Source organism: Canis lupus, chromosome 7, assembly GCF_011100685.1.
Source record: "Canis lupus familiaris isolate Mischka breed German Shepherd chromosome 7, alternate assembly UU_Cfam_GSD_1.0, whole genome shotgun sequence".
In the NCBI taxonomy this organism is placed as follows: domain Eukaryota; kingdom Metazoa; phylum Chordata; class Mammalia; order Carnivora; family Canidae; genus Canis; species Canis lupus.
In genome coordinates this window covers 56,133,845-56,158,759 of record NC_049228.1, presented here as the reverse complement: position 1 = coordinate 56,158,759, position 24,915 = coordinate 56,133,845, and the positions used below count along the sequence as shown (strand labels likewise).

The 24,915-nt window shown below is 36.4% G+C and overlaps 1 protein-coding gene across 1 annotated transcript in view; it reads left to right on the top strand.

The window, feature by feature from the left end:
* Positions 1-24,915, top strand: part of ASXL3 (ASXL transcriptional regulator 3) — a 187,639-nt gene that overhangs the window by 95,623 nt on the left and 67,101 nt on the right. The window contains exons 7-8 of the mRNA XM_038543569.1: positions 360-479; positions 19,892-20,055. Coding sequence (XP_038399497.1) covers positions 360-479; positions 19,892-20,055 — 284 coding nt within the window. The remainder of the gene's footprint in view (positions 1-359; positions 480-19,891; positions 20,056-24,915) is intronic.

The window sequence follows — 24,915 nt, the reverse complement described above, 5'->3', positions numbered from 1 at the left end:
AGCTTCTCTTCTTTCATGTTTCTATCTCTGTCTTGCATCTTCTCTAAATGGTATAGAATTGTCGACGCTTATCCGTGTGTTTTTACAAAAGATCTGAGTGTTTCTTTTTAAAGCTATCAGATCAGTGAACGTGTTTTTGACTCCACTATTAGGCCATCTGTTCTTGCTTTTTGTTCTGTTTGATTGATTTATTGGGCTTTTCTCTTTATATCCAGCAGAGGAATCAGATTGTGGCCAAAGGTAGTGAATTAACTTATAGAAAAGGAGATTATATCTATGGTTTTTGAAATAATTTTAGATTTTTCTTTTCAAGGACAGCAAGAGGAAGATAATGACATAATAACTATTTCCTTTTTTAGGATCCGAATCTAAAAATGGTGAAGCAGACAGTTCAGATAAAGAAATGAAACATGGGCAAAAATCTCCCACTGGAAAACAAACAAGTCAGCACTTAAAACGATTAAAAAAGTCTGGTTTGGGTGAGTGTTCAATAGACTATGACATTTCACATTTTAGAGATTTATATCTTTTTTCAATGAAATTATGGAAAATTCTTAGAACATTTTTTGTAATGGTTAAACAAGGAAACTTAAAAATCTTTCCAGTTTATCTAAACCAGAAAGGGTACTAAATAAGAAAGTACAGTTCCAATAGATTGGTCTTAGCATATTGCTGAATTCATAAATGATATTATTGGGTAAAGATAGGAGATTTAATGTGATCTGTATATTTAAGAAATTATCTGCCAAGTCATGATTTTATCTATTGTGCCATGTTTTGTTTCTGCAACTGGGTTTCAGTTTATTGGAATATACTGTATTGGGGGAAAAAAGTGCAACTTTTTGTAAAGAGTTCATTCAACTATAGAGGACATTGTCATTGGGGTCTGCTGCAGTAAAACTGCTCTGCTTTGCTTGTCATGGATGCTGCTTGAAATATTCAGTAGTGCTTGTCAGAAAAACAGTGTAAAATTGCTGAGAAGTGTAGTGTAGGAGACACAGTCCCAGGGTCTTGCAAGTCAGCACCAGGTTTTCTTCGGCAGATTTCCTTCCTGATAACTTGCATCAGATACTCAGAAGCAGCATTCAGAGAAAACGTAACGTGAGAATTAAAAAAGATGAAAATAAACATAACCAGGGCTGAACATTGTAATTCTCCACTGAATCTCCTTTGTTGGAAATCTGGACCTAATGGCTTCATTTCTCTCTCTCCGTTATTTCACTTCTGAGTCAGGGTAATGATAATGACCTGGATCATTGTAATACTTTGTCAGATGGTTGGTAGAAATTACAGTTACTGATCTGAACTTTATTATCAGTTCTGCCACTTACTTTCTTGGCAACTTAGGTAATTCTTATTTGCAATTCATCTGTTTATAAAATTCAACCAAGAGTTTCTCTCTTTCTCTCTGTCTCTCTATATATGTATATATATATACACACACACACACACATACACACACATATACATATATAATATATATGAAACATTTTATATATATATAAAATAAGGGTTTACTATATGTGTGTGTGTGTATATATATATATATGTATACACACACACACACACACACACACACACACATATATATAAAGGTTTACTGATTGCTTATTTTATACCAGGAATTTTGCCAAATCCTGGGAGCATGCTTTCAATAAAAAGTCTTTGAATAAGATTTATATAATCCTTAGATAAGATCTCTTTAGTTAAACAGAGTTTATTTTTGGTTTACATTCTTGGCATATAGATAATTACCTCTTTTGCATTATTTCCAAAGCTAAATAATTTTATAATTTTTGTGTAGCCCAAAATGTGTGAATGTGTGTTTATATCCTCACTTAATATGTATTATTGTGTTTTTTTCCTAGTCTTTTGAGGGTTGTAAAGTATGTACTTTAATAGGAGTAGCTTCTAAAATAGAAAACTACCACGGGAGAGTGATATGTAAAGAATGTATTAAAAAATGTACTAAAAAAATGCCATGTTGTGATATCATAAATAATGTATTTATTGTTTAAAGATTTTATTTATCCACTTGAGAGAGAGAGAGAGCAAGCAGGAGAAGGGAGAGGAGAAGCAGACTCCCCACTGAGCGGGGAGCTCCATGCTGGGCTCTATCCCAGGACCTTGGGATCATGATCTGAGCTGAAGGCCGATGCTTAACCCACTGAGCCACCCAGGTCCTCTGATATCCTAAGTTATTTAAAAATTAGTGACATTCGGTTAAAAATGGCCTGCTACCAACTTCCGTAAAGTCAATGGCATATCATGCATCTAAAAAAATTCAAGGCATAGGGCCCTCCCTATTTAATTACTGAGCTAACTTCAGGATTGGAAGTCAAAAAAGGTGTGTAGTATGTTATCAGGATCTTGTCAGGTATTCAGGTTTTACTCAGGAGCTCTTGCTTTCTAACTATTGTTACCTAGAAGCCCTGCATGGCAATGAATGTCTTACATTTTAAAAATTGTATTGTCAGAGTATTTCAGCTGACTTGTTAGCAATTTAAAAAGTTGATAAAGGAGACCACTGTGTTCATTTTAAGCTGCTTTTTTTTTAAAGACTGCAAAGTAATAGAATAGTGAAGCTACCTTAATGAAGAGATGTAGAAGTGAAATCATATTCAGTGCTTGTATTTAACGTAATAGTCTAGGTATCTCTTAATAAGTTATCTTGTTTAGTACTGCCTTCAATTATGTACAGTAGAATTATTTCCATTTTTCAGCTGAAGAAACTGAGGCCCATTTAAAGAGGTTCCCCCATAAATGACATGGCTAAGATACAAGCTGAGGAGTAGCTAGCTCCAAAGTCTACACCATTATCCTGGGCATTTGGATATTGAACCATCTAGCCCATACTATGGACCTGCAGGCACCATGGAAGAGCAACAGGGCCCTCTGACATGATGAATCTGCCAGTGTTAAAATCCAGGTTTACTAGTTACACATGGAAGGGGGGGCTAGCAACTCTAAGATTTCCTGGCTGATCCTATAAAATCAGGCAGATGGAGGAAGAAGGTGGGACTTAAAATAAGTCAGTTAATGTAAAAAACTGCCAAAGATAAGCTGAAGGTGATTACTGGGAAGGAAATGGGACTGATGACTAACCAGCAAGCAACTGCATTCTGTGCAAATGAAGTGAGCAGTGTTTAGGAAGCCTCCCATATACGCCCAGCACTGTAAAATAAAAAGTGAAAAAAAGATAAGGATGAAATGAAAGGAAGAGCCTTAAACATAACTATTTCTAGACAATACCCCATGTTTCTTCTAGAAAGTAATGTTTTTATGTTCTATGACCTTAGGGATCTTACAGAGTAAAAGAATCTCAATGCTGTGAAGCATTTTAGCTTTGGGATAGTATTTAATATTCCTTAAGGCATATTTATTTATATTTTGCTTTTCCTCTCTTTGCCATTAAGTTGTTATTCCCTTGGACATAGTGACCTTCCTGTCTATCTTTGAGGTCCTCACCACACCAATTATATCCTTCTCACTTAGTAGGTGCTGGATAATTTTGGTATGAATTATTTATAAGTAGCTGAAGGGGTAGTAAGTTTGGATGGTATCCTATAGGTTTCAGCAGGCTTACATACCCTTGCATAAAAATGATCCTATGCCCCTGGGGAAGGTCATTCTTTTATAGCTACAAATACAGTGCAAAGAAAGATGAACCAACCAACATCCAGTAGCCAGCCAGACAGGGAGAGCTGTTTCTTCCTTGTGCCTTCCCCATCAGGGTTAGACAGCTAATTCATACAGTTTCAGAAATGTGGTTTGAGCCATCTTTACTTTCTTCTAGGTAGAGGTAATTGTATATAACTCCTAACCTGTTGAAACCATTCTGAATTAAAACAAATGGTGTCAGTCTTTTCTAACTTAAATTGGTAACTCTCAAACTAAATCTAGTCAAAGTCAGAGGTTAGGGTGTAAGTCTAAATTGTCATCCTTGGGATCCCTGGGTGGCGCAGCGGTTTAGCGCCTGCCTTTGGCCCAGGGCGCGATCCTGGAGACCCGGGATCAAGTCCCACGTCGGGCTCCCGGTGCATGGAGCCTGCTTCTCCCTCTTTTTTTTTTTTTTTTTTTGCTTCTCCCTCTGCCTGTGTCTTTGCCCCCCCCCCGACTATCATAAATAAATAAATAAAAATAAATAAATAAACAAATAAATAAATAAATAAAAATAAATTGTCATCCTTATTGTGAGATTCCCCTAACCAGATATAAAAATCCTCCTAATCCCTCGAGTGCTTCCTTTTGGTCTCTGGCAAATACTTAATCAAATTGCAGGATAATGACCCTATTCAGGTATAGATTTCACTTGGGTCTTGGAATCTCATGTTTATAGCCCAGGGCACAACGGAGCCTGGTGTGCTTCCCTGAGGACACTTGAGTAAGAAAGTGCCATAGACCTCCCTCAGGTCCCTTTATACGCCAGCTTCCCTGGAGAGGGTGAGGAACACACAATAAAAAAATTACTGAGGGGTGCCTGGGTGGCTCACTTGGTTGAGCATCTGTCCCTTGGTCTCAGTTCAGGTCACTATCTCAGGGTTGTGAGATCGAGCCCTGCATCAGGCTCCACACTCAGTGAGAAGTCTGCTTAAAGATTCTCTCCCTCTGCTCCTCTCCCCACTTTCTCTCTCTCTCAAATAAATAAATCTTTTATAAAAAATTATTGAACTTTAATATCCTCAGTCATTCCAGTTTTTCTGATGGTAATCTTAAACCTTTTTTGAGAAATGTGTCATTTAGCATGGGAGCCCATTACTTCTGACATAGGTTTCTTTTTTTGTTTTATTTTGTTCTGTTTGGTTGTTCTCGACCAAGGTTATGTATGAAAATTCTGAAAATATTTCTCGGAGTAGCCCTGTGATTGAATAGACATAGTAACATAGTGACTGAGTGTAATTAAATAAAATAATGAGTCTAAAGACCACTTCTCTAATGATGTTAAAATAAAAAACCAACAAAATCTTGGTCTCTCACCCATTTTTGCATCACACATAGTGGAAAACACTATTCTGATATACATACAAACAAATGCTAACAATATCTACTGGGTTCTTTTATTGTCAAAGGTCTTGCAAAATAGTATCACAGTAAATATTAATCAGACAGTTGAAACTGCAGCTGGTGGAGATGAAAGGTTGGTGATGGCTGAAAATAGGCTTTGAGCTACATGTTTTCTAGCCTCATCAGTTGTTTCATAGCCTTTCTCCTGGCCTTAGCAAAAGATGGAACTCATTTAAAACCTCCCCTATGGAGCTTTCTGAGCTAACCCTGGTATATTATCATCTCCTGGTCTTCAGGGAGCTTAGAGAAGGGGTTGTAAACATTTTTAAAAATGTTTAATGATACTCTCTTACCATTTGTTTTGTATTAATTTCTCACATTTTTCCCTAACATTCATTCCAGTGTATTTCATTTGATTTCATCTTTTTGTAGTGAAGAATTACAACTTTGCTGGTTTCATAAAATGTTGCATACTTTTAAAATAAATTAATGCAGGAAAATTAAAATAAAATTTGAATAGTATCCCTGAATCCTGTCACCTAAAATGATTTTCCCAGTGTTGTATAGACATGATTTGACATCTTTGTTTTTTATTTATTTATTATTTTTATTTTTTATTTTTTTAAATAAATTTATTTTTTATTGGTGTTCAATTTACCAACATATACAATAACATCCAGTGCTCATCGCATCAAGTTCCCCCCTCAGTGCCCGTCACCCAGTCACCCCCACCCCCCGCCCTCCTCCCCTTCCACCACCCCTGGTTCGTTTCCCAGAGTTAGGAGTCTTTATGTTCTGTCTCCCTTTCTGATATTTCCCACACATTTCTTCTCTTGTCCCTTCTATTCCCTTTCACTATTATTTATATTCCCCAAATGAATGAGACCATATAATGTCTGTCCTTCTCCGATTGACTTACTTCACTCAGCATAATACCCTCCAGTTCCATCCACGTTGAAGCAAATGGTGGGTATTTGTCGTTTCTAATGGCTGAGTAATATTCCATTGTATACGTAAACCACATCTTCTTTATCCACTCATCTTTCGATGGACACCGAGGCTCCTTCCACAGTTTGGCTATTGTGGACATTGCTGCTATAAACATCGGGGTGCAGGTGTCCCAGCGTTTCATTGCATCTGTATCTTTGGGGTAAATCCCCAGTAGTGCAATTGCTGGGTCGTAGGGCAGGTTTATTTTTAACTCTTTGAGGAACCTCCACACAATTTTCCAGAGTGGCTGCACCAGTTCACATTCCCACCAACAGTGTAAGAGGGTTCCCTTTTCTCCGCATCCTCTCCAACATTTGTGGTTTCCTGCCTTGTTAATGTTCCCCATTCTCACTGGTGTGAGGTGGTATCTCATTGTGGTTTTGATTTGTATTTCCCTGATGGCCAGTGATGCAGAGCATTTTCTCATATGCATGTTGGCCATGTCTATGTCTTCCTCTGTGAGATTTCTGTTCATGTCTTTTGCCCATTTCATGATTGGATTGTTTGTTTCTTTGGTGTTGAGTTTAAGAAGTTCTTTATAGATCTTGGAAACTAGCCCTTTATCTGATACGTCATTTGCAAATATCTTCTCCCATTCTGTAGGTTGTCTTTGAGTTTTGTTGACTGTATCCTTTGCTGTGCAAAAGCTTCTTATTTTGATGAAGTCCAAATAGTTCATTTTTGCTTTTGTTTCTTTTGCCTTCGTGGATGTATCTTGCAAGAAGTAGTTACTGTGGCTGAGTTCAAAAAGGGTGTTCCCTGTGTTCTCCTCTAGGACTTTGATGGAATCTTGTCTCACATTTAGATCTTTCATCCATTTTGAGTTTATCTTTGTGTATGGTGAAAGAGAGTGGTCTAGTTTCATTCTTCTGCATGTGGATGTCCAATTTTCCCAGCACCATTTATTGAAGAGACTGTCTTTCTTTCAGTGGATAGTCTTTCCTCCTTTATCGAATATTAGTTGACCATAAAGTTCAGGGTCCACTTCTGGGTTCTCTATTCTGTTCCATTGATCTATGTGTCTGTTTTTGTGCCAGTACCACACTGTCTTGATGACCACAGCTTTGTAGTACAACCTGAAATCTGGCATTGTGATGCCCCCAGATATGGTTTTCTTTTTTAAAATTCCCCTGGCTATTCGGGGTCTTTTCTGATTCCACACAAATCTTAAAATAATTTGTTCTAACTCTCTGAAGAAAGTCCATGGTATTTTGTTAGGGGACATCTTTGTTTTTTAAAATCACATATATGTAACACCCAGTGCTCACCACAAGTGCCTTTCTTAATGCATATCTCCCATTCTAGCCCATCACCCCATCCACCTCCCCTCCAGCAACCCTCAGTTTGTTCTCTATAAGTAAGAGTTTCTTTGGTGGTTTGCCTCCCCCTTTGTCTCTCTTTGTTTTTCTCTTCCCATGTTCATCTTTTTTGTTTAATAAATTTGACATATGAGTGAAATCATATGATATTTGTCTTCCACTGACTAAATTATTTTGCTTAACATAATACACTCTGCTTCATTCACATCATTGAAATGGCAAGATTTTTATTATTTTTGATGGCTGCGTTATAATCTGTTGTGTATATGTGTGTATACATATATATATGCAGACACACCACCTCTATATCCATTCATCAGTCAGTGGACATTTGGGCTCTCTCCATATTTTGGCTCTTGTTGATAATGCTGCTGTAAACATTGGGTGCATGTACCCCTTTGAATCAGTATTTTTTTATCCTTTGGGTAAATACTTACTAGTGCAATTGCTGGGTTATAGGGTAGTTCCATTTTTAACTTTTTGAGGAACCGCTATACTGTTTTCCAGAGTGCCTGCACCAATTTGCATCTCCACCAACAGTATAAGAGGGTTCCCCATCAGCTACAGCCAATGTCAAAAGGGTTGCTGCCCTGTGTTCTCCTCTAGGATGTGAGATGGTATACTGTATCACATTTAGATCATCCATTTCAAAGTTATTTTCGTGTGTGGTATAGAAAGTGGTCCAGTTTCATTCTTCTGCATGTTGCTGTCCAGCTTTCCCAAGCCCATTTGTTGAAGAAACTGTCTTTTTTTCCTTTGGATATTCTCTCCTGCTTTGAGAACATTAGTTGACCATATAGTTATGGGTCTGTTTCTGGGTTTTCTATTCTGTTCCATTGATCTGCATGTCAGTTTTTGTGCTGGTATCTTACTGATTTGATCAACTATAGCTATGTAATATAGCTTGAAGTCTGGAATTTTGATGCCCTCCAGCTTCACTTTTCTTTTTCAAAATTGCTTTGGCTATATTCAGGGTCTTTTGTGGCTTCATACAAATTTTAGGATTGTTTATTCTAACTCTGAAAAATGCTGGTGGTATTTTGATGGGAATTGCACTAAATTTGTAGATTGCTTTGTATAGTATAGACATTTTAACAATATTTTTTCTTCTAATCCATCAGCAATGGAATGTTTTTCCTTGTATTTGTGTTGTGCTCAATTTCTTTCATACGTGTTATAGAATACTTAGTTTCTATGGAACACTTAACAGATCTTTTACCTTTTTGTTTAGGTTTATTCCCAGATATCTTATTGTTTTGGGTGCAGTTGTAAATGGGATTGATTCCTTAATTTCTTTTTTTGCTTCATTATTGGTGTATAGAAATTCCACAGATCTCTATATGTTGATTTTGTATCCTGTGACTTTACTGAATTCATGTATCAGTTCTAGCAATTTTGGTAGAGTCTTTTTTTTTTTTAAGATTTTATTTAAATCTTAAATTTATTTATTTATTTGAGAGAGAGCATGAACAGAGGGAAGGGCAGTGGGACAGGCAGACTTCCTGCTGAGCAGGGGTCCTAACTCATGTCTCAATCCCAGGACCCTGAGATCATGATGTGAGCTAAAGGCAGATGCTTAACCAACCAGCTGAGCCACCCAGGGACTCCACGGTGGAGTCTTTAAGGTTTTCTACATAGATCATGTGTTGTGTGTGAGTAGTGAAAGTGTGGCTTTTTCCTTGACAATTTGGATGCCTTTTATTTCTTTGTGTTGTCTGATTGCTGAGGCTAGGACTTCCAGTACTATGTTGTGGGTTTTTTTTTTTTTTTAAGACTTTATTTATTCATGAGCGACACAGAGAGAAAGGCAGAGACACAGGCAGAGGGAGAAGCAGGCTCCATGCAGGGAGCCTGATGTGAGACTCCATCCTGGGACTCAGCCCGAGACCATGGGATCACACCCTGAGCCAAAGGCAGATATTCAACCGCCAAGCCACCCAGGCATCCCCTTCCAGTACTACGTTAAATAACAATGGTGAGAGCAGACATCCATATCTTTTTCCTGACCAAGGAGGAAAAACTGTTTTTCCCCATTGAAGATGATATTAGCTGTGGGTCTTTCATATATGGCCTTTATGATGATGAGGTTTATCGTTCCTACTTTGGTGAGGGTTTATATCAAGAATGGGTGCTGCACTTTGTCAAATGCTTCATCTGCATCTACTGAGAGGATCATATGGTTCATATCCTTTGTTTTATTAATGTGGTGTATCGTGTGGATTGATTTGCAAATATTGAACCACCCCAGCAGCCCAGGAATAAATCCCACTTGATCTTGGTGAATAATTGTTTTAATATACTGTTGAATTCAATTTGCTAGTATATTGTTGAGAATTTTTGCATCCATGTTCATCAGGGAATTGGGCTGTAATTCTCCTTTTTAATGGGATCTTTGTTTGGGAATCAAGGTAATGGTAGCTCATGTATTAAGTTTGGAAGTTTTCTTTCAGTTTCTTTTTTATTTTTTTAGAATAGTTTGAGAAGAATAGGTATTAACTCTTCTGGCTCTGGACTTTTATTTGTTGGGAGATTTTTGATTATTGATTCAATTCCTTTGCTGGTATGGATCTGATCAAATTTTCTATTTCTTTTTGTTTCATTTTTGGTAGTTATGTTTCTAGGAATTTATTTCTTCCAGATTGCCCAATATCTTAGCATATAAATTTTCATAATACCCTATTATAACTGTTTTTGTGGTATTGGTTGTGATCTCTCTCTTCAGTTTGTGATTTTATTTATTTGGGTCCTTTCTCTTTTCTTTTTGATAAGTCTGGCTAGGAGTTTATTTTATTAATTCTTCCAAAAACCAGCTACTAGTTTCATTGATCTGTTCTACTTTTGTTGTTGTTGTTGTTGTTGATGTTTCTATATCATTTATTTCTGCTCTAATCTTTATTCTTCTTCTGCTGGCTTTCAGCTTCATTGGCTGTTCTTTTTCTAACTCCCTTAGGTGTAAGGTTAGTTTGTGTATTTGAGACTTTTCTTCCTTCTTGAGGTAGTCCTGCATTTCTTATAGTTCCCTCTTAGGACCACTTTTCCTGCATCCCAAAGGTTTTAGATCATTGTGCTTTCATTTTCAGTTGTTTCCGTGTATTTTTTTCATTTCTTCTTTAATATCCTGAAAACCCATTCATTCTTTAGTAGGATGTTCTTTAGCTTCCATGTATTTGTGGTATTTCCAATTTTTTTCTTGTATTTGACTTCAAGTTTCCTAGCATTTGGTCAGGAAACATGCATGGTATGATCTCAGTCTTTTTTGTATGTGATTTGTGACTCAGTGTGTGATCTGTTCTGAAGAATGTCCCATGTGAACTCGAAAAGAATGTATAGTTTGCTTTTTTAGGATGAAATGTTCTAAATATATATGTGAAGTCCATCTGGTCTGGTATGTCATTCAAAACCATTGTTTTCTTCTTGATTTTCTACTTAGATTATCTGTCCAGTACTATTAAGTAGGCTGTTAAAGTCCCTTGCTATTATTGTATTAATATCAATGAGTTTCTTTATGTTTGTTATTAATTGATTTATATATTTAGGTGCTCTCAAGTTGGGGCATAAATATTCATAATTTTTAGATATTCTTGTTAGATTGATCCCTTTATTATGATTTAGTGCCCTTCTCACCTCTTATTTCAGTCTTTGATTTAAAATCTAGTTTGTCTGATATAAGTATGGCTACTCTGATTTTCTTTGATGGCCCTTAGCATGATAAATGGTTCTCTGTCCTTTCACTCTCCATCTGCAGGTATCTGTAAGTCTAAAATGAGTCTCTTGTAGGCAGCATATGGAAGGTTCTTTTTTTTTTTTTAATCTGTTCTGATACCCTATGTCTCTGATTGAAGCATTCAGTCCACTGACATTCTGAATGATTATTGATAGATATGAGCTTAGTCCCATTGTATTACCTGTTAAGTCATTGTTTCTGGAGATTCTTAGGGTACTTTAGTGACTCCATAAAGCATAAGCTTCATATCATAGGAGCCCCAGAAGAGAGAGAGAGGAAAAGGGGCAGAAAGTTTATTTGAGCAAATTATAGCTGAAAACTTCCCTATATTGGGGAAGGAAACAGAGATCCAATTCCAAGCGGCAAGACAAAGAGGGCATGATTGGAGAGAAGGAGAAACAGACTCCTTGCTACACAGGGAGCCCGTTGTGGGGCTCGATCCCAAGTCCCTGAGATCATAATCTGAGCTGAAGGCAGGTGTTTAACTGACTGAGCCAGCCCCCCTTCCTAGTCTTTGTTACTTTTGATCTTTCTTTCCCTCTCAGAGTTCCCTTTAATAGTTCTTGCAGAACTGGTTTAGTGGTCATGAACTCCTTGAGGTTTTTTTTTTTTTCTTTAATGTCTGGGAAATTCTTTATCTTTCATTCTATTCTAATGACAGCCCTGCCAGATAAAGTATTCTTGGCTGCATATTTTTCCTCATTCAACTTATTGATTAAATTATGCCATTCTCTTCTGGCCTGCGATATTTCTGAGGAGTGGTCTGCTGGAAACCTTATCTGTCCTCCTTTTTAAGTTAGGGATTTATTTCCCTTGTTGCTTTTAGGATGTTTTCTTTATATATTTTGCAAATTTTACTATGATATATCTTGGGTGTTACCCTCTTTTTGTTAATTTTGATGGGAGTTCTCTGTGCCTCTTGGAATTGGATGTCTGTTTCCTTCCCCAGTATAGGGAAGTTTTCAGTTATAATTTGCTCAAAAAACTTTCTGCCCCTTCTCCCCTCTCTTCTTCTTCTCAAACTCCTATGATGCTAATGTTATGCTTTATGGAGTCACTAAGTGCCTAGCCTACATTCATGATCTAGTATTTTTCTTTCCCTCTTCTTTTCAGCTTATTTTCCATAATTTTTTCTTCTGTGTCACTTATTTGTTCCTCTGTTTCTTCTATTGTTGTAGTCATTATGTCCAGTCAATTTCACATCTCAGTTATAGTTTGTTGTTGTTGTTTTTTTTTTTTTCTTTTGCCTGACTAGTTTTTTGGTGTTTTAGCTCTGTGGTAAGGGACTCCCTGGTGTCTTCTGTGTTTTTCTCAAACCCAACTAGCATCTTTAGGATTTTTGTTTTAAACTCTGGTTCAGGCATATTACTTATATCTGTTTCAATTAGATCTCTGGCTGTGACCTTTTCTTGTTCTTTTGTTTGAGATGAATTCCTCCATCTTAACATTTTGTCCAGGTCTCTGTCTTTTTCTCTGTGTAAGGAAAACTGTTGTTTCCTGCTCCTGAGAGCAATGGCTTTATTAAGAAGAGGTCATATAATGTCCAGGGTCTAGCACCTGAGCAAGTATTTCTGGTGGATATTGTATACATTCTGCTGCTGTGTTTTGGCTGCTCTTTCTCTCAGGTCAGTCCTCTGCAGAATTTCTATTTGCTTGCAGTGAGAAGTGTTTGGACCTTGGCCAGAGTGTGGCAAATTTTATACCTAGGTATGCTCTGGGTCTGCTTGTTAAAAGAGGCCTGATCCTATTTCCACTAGAGCTGCAGCTCTCCTGTGGTTGGTATACTTGGTGCTTTGGGAGGGATAGGGATTGTGTTGGTCTTCTGGGGGAGAAGCCTTCCTAAGCCTTCCTAAGAAGCCAGACAGCCTGCTGTCTGGCTCTTAGACTTGCCCTAGTAAAGAAGGACCTGCAGAGTGCAATGTGAGGGGGCTTGCTGTAGGTGGCTAAGCCTCAACTATCAGTGCTGTGTGCTCACTAAAGTCCATCTATGCTGACAGGCATGAGTAGAATGGCATCAGCCCTCTCCCTTGTTCTGAGAGAGGGACACTTGCTGCTGTCCAGGAAGCCTTCACAGAAGAGCACATAGTCTCCACTCATGCCCCAGGCATCCCTCAGATTTCTGCCTTTGCCCCATCTATGTCTGGGCTGTCTGCTCCCCTGGCAGCACAGTGCATGCATGTTTATCTCAGGCACACCGGCTATTACAAAACTCCAAACTTTGGGGACCCAATGCAGCATGGACCCTGACTGGTCCTCTGGGGGAAGGTCTAGGTGTACTGGGACTGGGGCCATTTTGTCCCAGAAGTGCAGTTGCACTAATACACAGAAGCTTGAAATTCAGAGTAAAGTGCAGCAGAAAGAGTAAGTTCAGATTAAGTGCTCCCAGGAGATGTCTCTGGGCCTTTGCTAATGAATAGGACAGTGCAGTGGCACCTGCTGACTCTTGTTCCCTGAGAAACAGAGCCACCTCTTCCAGATGCACCACATCTGGGAAAAGTCTCTCCCAGTGTATCCCAGAGGATTTCTCGGATTGCGCCATCTACTCCCTGGCCTCTGCCCTCCTTCTCCACAGGAGCACCGGGCTGCATCCACCCAGACTCCACATCAGCTATACTGTGGAACTCTAAAACTCCAGTCTTTGAGCTCCACTGGTTGTCACCACTCAATATAATCAGTCCCCCTTTTTTTTCCCAGTCAGTGGCTTTGGGGACAAGTTTTCCTTGTGCGACCCCCTGTGCACTGCTCACTGACTCGGACTCTCTCCCTCTCCTCTCTCTGCAGTGAGGACTTTCTCCCATGATCCCTTTCTCTCCCAAATCCCATCTCCACAGTATGGCCTCTTCTCTCCCTCCAACTGTGCAACTTGTTCTGTAGGTCCTCAGATGGATTTCTTAGGTGTTCAAAATGATCCAGCATTTATCTAGCCATGTTGGAGGTATGAGGCAAGCATAGAGTCCTCCTGAGATCAGGGTGCCAGCAGGGTCAGGGGAAGAAGGCCTTCTTCTGAATCAGACTTCTCTTATCCTCACCTGGTGGAAGAAAGTGATTTGGTATCTCTTATTGTATGTCTACAGCCAGAGATCATTTTAGGAAAAAAACTGTATTAACCATTTTAATTAAGAGTACTAAGTTTAATTTTAACTGAATAATAAAAAAGAACAGAAGTAAAACAAAAAAAAAAAAAAACAGAATTGCTGAACACTGCCATGAGATATATTCATATCTAAAAGTTCTGTCCAAAGGTATTAAAATGTGAAAAACTGAAATAGTGATTTTTTTTGATTACTCATTACAACTTTAGACAGAATATTGTAAAGGATGGATGAATAATTAGACTTACAGTCCCTCCGAACTCCATGTTTTTGTTAATTTTATTATTTTTAAACATCAAGGTTGCTAACATTTATGTTGTTTTGTAACCATAATCTCATAGTTCTTTAACCTCAGTACTATATTTTAAAGGATTCGGTGCTACCCAATAGATTCATTATACAGTTACTTCATTTGTGAAGGCTATGTTGAATCACGTTGTGAATGATTTGCTTTTGTCCTATGATAAATTTTTTCCCCTTAGATGGAATCTTTGAAAGCCTGTTTTTCTCTGAGCTCTTTTAGAATCATTCCTCTCTAATTGAGACAATGAAGAATTTTTTCATTTTGAAGTCTTTCTGTATTTCTTTGGATAGTTCCTCTTGTAACAAAAGACCGTAGTCTTGCCTCTTGCTTGGGCTCCTTCCCTTTGGGTGAGTGTTATGTCTGTGTCTCTGTGTTTGTGCATTTTATGCATAAATCCTCCGTGTTCCTTTCTGGGAAATAGGAGTGTTTAAGCCTACAGACTACCCATTGACCAAGAGGCTGCAGCCTTTACTCAGATTGGTGGTCTCTGAACTCCCTTTGGTCAAAGTAATAGAGAATTTCCCTGACCCTGATTGGATATATTCCCCATGGTTTTTATCATGGGGTCAGCTTAGTGTCTTCTTGTATGGCATAGACCCTTATTGTGGCAATTTGACAACTGATGCTTCCCTTCCTTCCTTCTCTGGAATTCAGCTACTTTATTCTCCTGCTGTCCAGGAATTAGACACTAAAATGACATATTTTTCTTCCTCTGAATGCTGTAGGGAGATGAGGTACCAGTTCTAATGAGATAAGACAATCAGATATAATTGGATTGTTCTTAAGCCAATTAAGAATAAGTGTGTAAAGATAATTAAAATGGGATTAAACATCCTGTGTGGCTACACATTAGCAATAAGTTCATCTGCTCTTTGTTCCAAAATTATGGAACATGTTCTTGCTTATTTAGACATGTTTGAAATAGATCTTCCTTTAGATATGTCATTAAAGCTTATGTACCTCTCTGAATCTTCTTTTATCAATGTTATTCTTAAAGATTTTGAACCATTCTAAATAGTAACCAATAGCATAAGTCCTGCTTTTTGCTTTGCTTATAACATGTTTCAAAGTCTTAGAATTTTCTCATTTCCCCAACACTCCTCCCCAGTCAGAATCACTCTCAGTAAATGACCTCAACTTCTTCATATGAGATTATTTAGGTCATAAATGACAATTAAGCGGACTCCTTTCCTATGTGCCTAAACATTTCTGTCTCTAGGTTTCGCCTATGCCTCCACTGCTAAGAAAAAAAGCTTCTCCCTAATTCTTCTCTCCTTGTGGTCTTTTGTTTTTAGTTGTGAAATACTTTAAAAATATTGAAAAATACAGATGCTAATAAAGCAGACACCTATATACCTAGCTCCTTGACTAAACAAATGTTAGAATTTGTTAAATTTGCTTTAGATTTTTTTCTAAATGATACAACTTTTGTACTTTTTTTTTTTTGTCATATTGGTTGATCTTTTTTTCCTCTTATACTGTTCTTATTTTGGAATAAAGATTATATTAACTTCATAAAGTGAATTGAAAATCTTTCTTTATAAACCTTTTCTCTGGAATATTTACAAAATGAAATGGTGGGAGAGTTCCTTAATGGATTGGTGAAACTCATCTTTATATTATATTTATAATATGTATATTTATAATATATATTTCTGTATGTGGGGTAGAGGAGGTTGCCTATTTTCAAAAGTTTTGCAAATCTATTCAGGTTTTCTATTTTAAATTAATTTTAAATTAAATTTAATAATATTTATAACTTAAAAATTGTTGGTCTTCAGAGATATTCAATAGTCATAGGATCATATTACACAGCTCAAAATCAATTTTCAATTGATTCAATCAATTATATGTGTCTTGTATACTATATCTAGAATTATGTTCCTACCTTTCATTCCTCTTTTTACCGTGTCTTACCAGAGGTATATCTATTTTATTAGTCTAATATAAAAACAAAACCCCTTTTCCTGGTGTTGATGGTCTTCATTGTCCTTCTTTTCTGTTTTAGGACTATATACTTTTATTTTTGTAATCCTTCCTTCTCAAATTTTTCTAGTTCATTTATTAACTTCTTGATTCATACACTTAACCTTGAATTTTCAATATTTTTTCTAATCTGTAATAGATACAATTTGCCTTTTAAACTGAGTTACATTTCACAAATTTTGGCATTGTCATTTAGAATCCAAGTATTTTCTAATTTTCATTAATTTTTTTTAATGTATGAAATACTTAGAAGAATGCTTCTGAGTGTCCAAATATATAATGAGTATGGGAGAATTGGAGAGTTGCTGTGTTTGTGTTATAACTACCTAATTAAATGCATTTGTAGTGACTCACTGGTCAGGTTTTTGTTTTACTGTTCCCTGAGTAATGATGAAACACTGGTTTCTCTAATGGCTTAGTGCAGTGCCCTATGTTAAATTCATTGGTCAACATTGATTATTGACTTGTTAAACTTCTCTTATTAAGACAGATGTTTTTTTTTTTGGTCTGATGTCTCAGTTTCTGGCATAAGATGTTAAGACTTCCCACTAGCATTGTATAATGTCACATTCTCTTTTTAGTTAAGAGAGTGCTTAAGTGCTTGCAGATTTAAGGTCATTATATCTTCTCAGTGAATTATTCCTTTTACACTTAATGATCCTTCTAACCCCCAATAAGATTTTCTACCTTTACTTATGTTGTCTGATGTTAATATTGTTGTACTATTTTGTTGCTTGAGTCTCAACCTGGTATGTCTTTCATTTTCATGTATTCGTTATGATTTTTAAGTTTTTTTTTTCTTATAAGCAGCATATAGCTGGATTGTATTGCTTTTTAAATCTAGAATGATGGGATGAGCCCTGGGTGTTATACTATAATATATGTTGGCAAATCAAACTTCAATAAAAAATTTAAAAATCTAGAATGAAAATCTGTATTTTGATTTTCTTGAACTTAATTTTGAGTTTTTTCCTCCTGCTTTTATTTTTTTTATTTTTATTTTTATTTTTTTATTTATGATAGTCACACAGAGAGAGAGAGAGAGAGAGGCAGAGACACAGGCAGAGGGAGAAGCAGGCTCCATGCACTGGGAGCCCGATGTGGGATTCGATCCCGGGTCTCCAGGATCACGCCCTAGGCCAAAGGCAGGCGCCAAACCGCTGCGCCACCCAGGGATCCCTCCTCCTGCTTTTATACTTTCCATTTGATTCATTGAGATTTTTTCCCCAGGTATTCTTTTAGGAGTTATTACTCTTTCTCATTGCCTCTAGTGGTCACCTCTAGAGCTTTCACCAAGTAAAGAACTAGTCCACATCTCTTTCCTTCCCAAATCAGGCCAGGGTTTGTTAGTGCTGGCATTTCGGTCATGCTGTCTTATCATACATGCAGTTATTTTCCATTTTATTTTCTTTTTATTTAACTTTTTTATTTCCTTTATATAACTCTCACTAGTTCTTAGTATTATTTTTCACATTTAATATATACTTGGAGCTCCTCTGATCTATTAGTCTTTCAGTTGACCATAGCTTCTGCAACCCATTCATTTCTTCTTTCATTTAATTTCTCCATTTGATGAGAATATCTACTAGTGATTATTTTAGGAGCATTCTTTAAAGGATAGAGCTCCCATTTTAGATCCTGAAAATATTTGTTTTGGTTTTTTAAAAAGATTTTATTTATTTATTTATTTGACAGAGAAAGAAAGTGAGCAGGAGTAGGGGAGAGGCAAAGAAGGGCGGAGAGAGAGAATCTCAAATATATTCCCTTTTGATTTCGTAGCCAGACTAGGGGTTCAATCCTAGGACCCTGAGATCATGATCTGAGGTGAAATTGAGTCAGATGTGTACTTGACTGAGCCATCCTAGTGGCCTGATCCTAAAAATGTTCTTATATCTTGCCATCATCTAGATTGATGCTTATATTCTCTTGATCCTTTGAAGATATTTTAGTGCAACTTGTTATTCATTGATAAAATATCTGTGTCTTATTATCACCCCTTTGGATATAATCTATTTTTCTTAAAGATTGTTATAAGATACTCTTCTTATTTTTGATGTTTTTAATTTCAGCACATCAGACAAAAACTTGTCCTTCTTGAGATTTGGTGTATTGCTTTATCTGAGAACTCATAATTTTTTTTTCAGAAAAGTTCTAAAAATGTGAGCCCTTAGCTCCGCAAATATTGCCTGTCCTCCATCTACTGTTTTTGAGTCTTCTATAGATGTTCATTCTGATTGCTTATACCCTTCTCTGTATTTCTTCACTATCCTGTTTTTTGTCTCATTTTTTATGCTGCATTGTAGATATTTTTATCAGCTCTGTATTTTGTTTGGAATTCTTTCCTCTGCTGTGTCCATTACTTTTTTAGTTTAAAAACTAAATTTTCATTTCTAAGTGTTCTGTCTAGTTCTGTTTCAAAGTTGCCTATTCTTTCATCACGGTTCCCTGTTTGTTAATAAATGGCTTTCATTCTGTATTTTGACTCTATTTATTTAAAACAAGAGTTGGCAATTTTTTCTGCCAAGGGCTGGGGAGTGAATATAGGTCATTTGATTTCTGGCACAACTATTCAACTCTGCATTGTGGTGCAAAGGCAGACCTAGGCAGTAGCTAAAAATCGGACATTTACTGTGTTCCAGTAAAACTTTATTTACCAGAACAAAAATTGGACTGAATATAGTTCATGGGCCACAATTTGCTGACCCTTGATTTAAAACATACTCTATTAAAACAACTCACATTCAGGATGTTCTCTTAACTCAGGTAACTGAAAGTGGCAATTCTTCTGTATGATGCTCAGTTGTCTGTTTGTTAGAGTGGATTATTTTCTTATGTCATAATTTTGAGTTGTACACTCTACACATAACCTTCTGTTGGAGGTCAGTGTACCTTGACTCGTAGAATTATCCTTCAAAGTGTATTGGTATTTTAGACCTTGAAACTAATGTTTTTTTATAAAGGATTGCTTTTTAAATTATATTCTCAAAATACTCCGAATAGGAATCTTTTGAAATAATCCAGTGCTCAGTGCTCTGCCTAAAATATAGAGAATCACACAGCTCTCAGCTAGCTGTCAATATCGCTTTTAAAATTAACAGCACTGTTATTATTGTTATTATTGATCTAAGGTCTTATAGAATCTATAATTATAGTTGCTGTCATTATGCTCCCAAAGCTTTTTACAATTCTGATTAATTGGAAAACCGAAATTAAAATACTTCTTCATCTAGACCTGGTCTACTTTGACTAAAATACACAGACAATATTGAGTAAAGTATACATTATGAAAATAAAAGACGAGTAAGACAAGACAAAAACATAAACTTTGGAGAGTTCCTTCTGAAATGTCACTTTCAAAAGCAACAGAATTAAACACATTATTGAATATGTTTGATGTGTACATATATGTGTATGTATATTTGTGTGTTTTCCCAAGCCTACAGTGAATTAATCTCTTGCTTGTTTATCACAGGACACTTGAAATGGACCAAAGCTGAGGACATTGACATAGAAACCCCAGGATCTATTCTTGTCAACACTAACTTGAGGGCATTAATAAATAAACATACATTTGCTTCCTTACCTCAGCATTTTCAACAATACCTCCTGCTTTTGCTCCCAGAAGTGGATAGGCAGGTAAGTGGGAGTTTTAGACATTTGATATTAGTCACTAGTTACATTATTTGTGAAGTAGCAGTTCTGTTATCAAAGATCACTGAAACATGTATGGACCATTTTTGTAACAATATAGTATATTTATAATATATATACTCATTGCTAGCATTGGTGTGTTTAATTTGCCAAAAGAGAACCATTTTTATTATCAGTAGAGAGCCAATTCAAATGTTAAAATATAGCATGTTGCTATAGAGTGAAAACAATAGACCTTTCCACATTGGAAAGGAAAACAAAGAAATCAAACATTCCATTATCAAATAAATCTTTGAAGTAGCTGCTCCTTTGCCTGAAGGGAATATTGAAGTGCAGCAATAAAAAGCCAGGGTTTCTAAGAAATTATGTAAATGTTTTTATTCTCAACTCCTTCCAAAAAGCATTTAAAATTTATGTTTGCAGTTGCCTTCTGAGACTCTATCATCATGAATATTATTGCCTATAAATAATCTACCTTTTATCTTTTTTTTCTTAGTATAACTGGAAATGCTTTAAGTTTATTTTTGTATTTCAAAAAGCCTCTAAAATAAGGAAATACAAATATAGACCCATAATAGCAGGCATCAATCATCTTCTAAAGCTGTTTCCTTACAAAAGAAAAGGAAAAAAATATTTCATCACATAAACTTTTATTAAATTTCACAAAAGTTATTAAATGGCAACTAGGAAAAATTTCCTTGTGATTCTTATTTCAATAAATTTTGACACTGAATATAGTTTCCAGTTGATGGACATAATGTGTATGTGTTTATCTATTTGCATCTCAAAATGAGAGGTACATCCATATACTGAAATGAGTGAGATTGATTCAACATTTCCATATTACTTTGAATAAATTTTCTTAGCTTTTTATTTGATTCTGTTTTCTATGAACTTAGCTGCCTCCTTTCATATATATTTAAAATGTGATAAGCTACAGTTTTCTACCACTTGTATGTATCTCTTTGGTGGAGATTATTGTCCATATTTAGAAAAAGATTATTTTGATTTTGCTTACACTTCTGTTTTGAGGTTTGCCTTCATTCCTTGAAAATTTGTTTGATGTTTACTATGAATATGGTATGTTTTAGATACTTTGGAGCAATGGAAAGACAGTAAGTGCCCATTAAGTATTTATTGATGATTAAGTATGCTTTAGTTGGATACATAAGCTATATTTATGAATAATCAAAATGTGAGGTAGAAACAGGTAAGCCTAGAGGGGAAAGAACAAAGTATATTGAGCTTTCATATGCAGAAGGGGAAAATCAGAGACAAACTTAAGGTCCTTGAATTGGACCTTGAGATGTAGGCAAGAGTTAAATAAAATAGAAGGAAATCTACCAAGTGAAAAGTTCAAAGATATAAAATAAAAAGCTAATTTTGTGGGAGTCTAGATTGTAGGAAGAACAGTGCTAAAGAATCTGGACAGACAAATTGGAAGTCAATTTTGGAAGATTCCTTGAGTATGACGTTCAGGAGTCTGAATAGTATTCTCCCTGTGTTTGCAAAGCCATTGAAGGCTTTTGAGCACAGCTGTAATATAGTAAGATTGTTGCTTTTTAAGAAAATTATTCTCACAGTATTGAAAGGGAATGCAGAGATGGGAAGCATAAAAATGGGAAGAGTTGTTAGGAAGCAATTTTAGTTGTTCCAAAAAGGCAAAATGAGGGCTTGAATTTGGAGAATAGTGTTGAAATTAAAGAGGAAGAAGATAATGTGATATCACCATCATCACCATCATCATCCAGTGGTAGCAATTTTACATTTTGTCAAATAACACTTGAACAAGGTATGGGGGAAGCCATAATGACTCTCAGGTTTCAGATTTGTGTGGGTAAGAACTGAAATTTGGGAGTTAAAGAAAAACTTTTTTGGGGAGGTTGGTGAGACTGATATATTAGCTGTAGAACTGTTTCCTCCACCTCAGCATATGTGTGGTTTATCTTGTTTATAATTCTATCTCCAGCTCCTGGAATAAGATTTGGCACTACAAGATCTTTTGGAATGAACAAATGACAGATTGCCCTAGGTTTAGCCAAATATTTTGGTTACCCAGAAGACCAGTTTAAGCCTAGTATTTTATTCAATCTGTAGCAGCTTCTGTTCCTCAATTTTCCAGTCACTGTGAGAAGTGTAAATGAATAAGGCATAATACCTGTCCTCATAGAACATTTAGTCCACTGGTAAATTACTCAAGCTGTATTTACCAGGTATGTACTGTGTACTATATATACTTTGTTAAATACAGAGGATGTAAGAATGAATCTTGTGGAGAAATCACAGATAGGAGAAAGACAGCCTCATGCTGATATATAATATACTTCGCTCATTGCTAGGTAAGAAGTCTAATAACTGGGTAAACCTATGCCAAATTTAGTATAACCAGGAAGTGCAATATAAATATCAAAATATACGTTTAAAGAAAATCTTCTGCAGGCACAGAGGATGAAGAACTTTAATTAGAAACTAATATTGTAGAAGATTTTTTGGTGGAAAGGGTACTTCATTTGAGCCTTGAAGAACTTATAGGTGTTTTGTAAGTAGAGCCAAGGGAAAGTGAAATCGACAGAGGGAGAGCATGTCATTTATAACGATTTACTGCTTGTGTGTTCCACAAGATTTACTAGTTCAGTATGACTGGATCATCCTATGGGGGGAAAGTGGTGAGCTACTCTGATGATGGGGAGTATGGTTTACAACCTTAATGACCTGGTTGCAGATTAAGCCCTTCAAACTTTTTCTGAAACCAGTGGATACCATCAGAGAGTTTTTCAAATGAGAAATGGCATGGATAGAATAATTTAAACAGATATTTTCATGCCTAGACATAGGGGAGGGACAAAGGATAAATAAAATGCATTCCTTATTTTCTCCTAGGAGCTAGTAGCCCTCTGAATGATGGATTGGACAGGCAGAAAGATAAGACACAGAGACACTGGGTAAGAGACAATTGGAATAGTTGAGATATGAGATAAGGCTGTGACCTTGGGCATTGGCCTTGGAAATGAGAAGAAAGGACTGAATTCCAGGCATAGTTTCAACCACTTGAGTAGGAATAAATGACAGATTGCCTGTGGGATGGGGTTGTAAAAGGTCTAGAAGGCAACTGGAGATTTTATCTAGGGTGACTTGGGAGGACAGAAAGGCTCTGTGGGCCTATCAACATTTGATACCAAGAAATTTAGAGCTCTGTTTCTGTGTGCCTTGCTTGAGATGAGCTGAAACCTCTCTCGTGTCAGAAAGTAGTAGCCGACTTACAACAAGCTCCCCAAACTGCTGCTGTTTTAGTACAGCTTAGAAATATCCAGATGGGATTGAACACCACCACTACTTTCTCAGCCAGAATGAGTAGAAAAGGTATGCAAATGTGAAGCTGATTACATAGATTTATTTGAGCCAGTGGAAAGCACTATAATTATTTGAAATACCTCAGAATTTCACTTATGTATGAAAGCTTGTCTTTATATATTTGTATAGAATTTGGAAGTTCCAAGTTTCCTGTTTCCTTCCTTTGGCTCTCCAGGTTTCTACCAGATTTCTCCCCTGGTGTAGCTCCTACCCGCCTCTGACTCTGGACCATAAAGTTGGGGATCTTTCAGTTATCACATCTTGAAAATATGGAAGCTAGGTTTCCCATTTATCTTGACAGTGCCAACTGTCATTATGCCAACCTGTCTGGTATTTTGTTTTTCTGTATTTTTACTTTTCTTTTATAGAGGCCTGCTTATCTTAGATTTCATGTATGTTAACTTCTTGTTGTTTTATAACATTTTCACATCTAGTTTTATATTTAACTTTACTCTCCTTTACATGTTCTACCACAAGTAACAGAAAATCAAACTCAAACTTAGATATAAAGGAATTGATTGGCTTAGGTAATTAGAAGACAAGTTAAAGAGGGCTTCCAGTTTTTTGGTCCTAGGATCCACTTATTGTCAAGAACCCATTTCATTATTATTTAATGAATTAATTTTAAAAATCATCTTTCTTGTTGTTGGCACTATTGTAATTTGGATTTTTGTTTTTTGTTTTTTTCTAATTCCCCTTTGTGATAGGATGCCTACCTGAATCAAAGAATGAGTATTTGCCCCTGGTTTACATTCATGGGAAAAATAATTCTGTCCCAGTATTTCAAAGAAAAGATCTAAGATTCACACTAATGGTACTACTTAGATCACATGACCTTCTTAAACAACACCTCTGGCCATGAAATGGAATATCCAAATTGTTTAGAGCAGCTAGACCTAGTCTTGAGCTTCAGTGTGCTCACCATCTCAAGTAAAATAGTGCACTGTGATAGAGGTTAGGGGTGCCTTAGAAATCTGGTTTTTAGGAAGTTATTTTAGAGGATATGCAATTGGGGGTGGGGGAGAATCTTGGTCGTCCACTAACAGTGCCCACTGTAGTGGGGTAGGTATTGAATTTGGTTTTAACATGTTGGATTGAGATGCTTCTACTACATGAAATGTTCTATGTTCAGGTTTTAAAGCGGAAGGAGATGAAGTTAGTTTACATCTGTTTATAAAATCTACGTAGATAATGACATCAACTGTGCGATTTGATGAGGCTACAAGATAAGAGTCATCCCAGAGAAATACATGTATTTGTGAGAGGGCGTGAATAAGAAAGTATGGGAAGAAGCCAGGGAATAGACAGAAAATAGCAAATATATCAGAGATCATCATGTGCAGGTTTTGTCCAGGTCCCATGGATTTTAATTTGGTTCAGGCAACAGGATCAAATGGATGTTAGGAGGTCACTGGGGAGTAAGTGGGATATCTTTCCTTTGTCCCTGTAGATCCACCCATCAGTCTTCTTCACTCTGCTTTGCTGCAGGAGGCT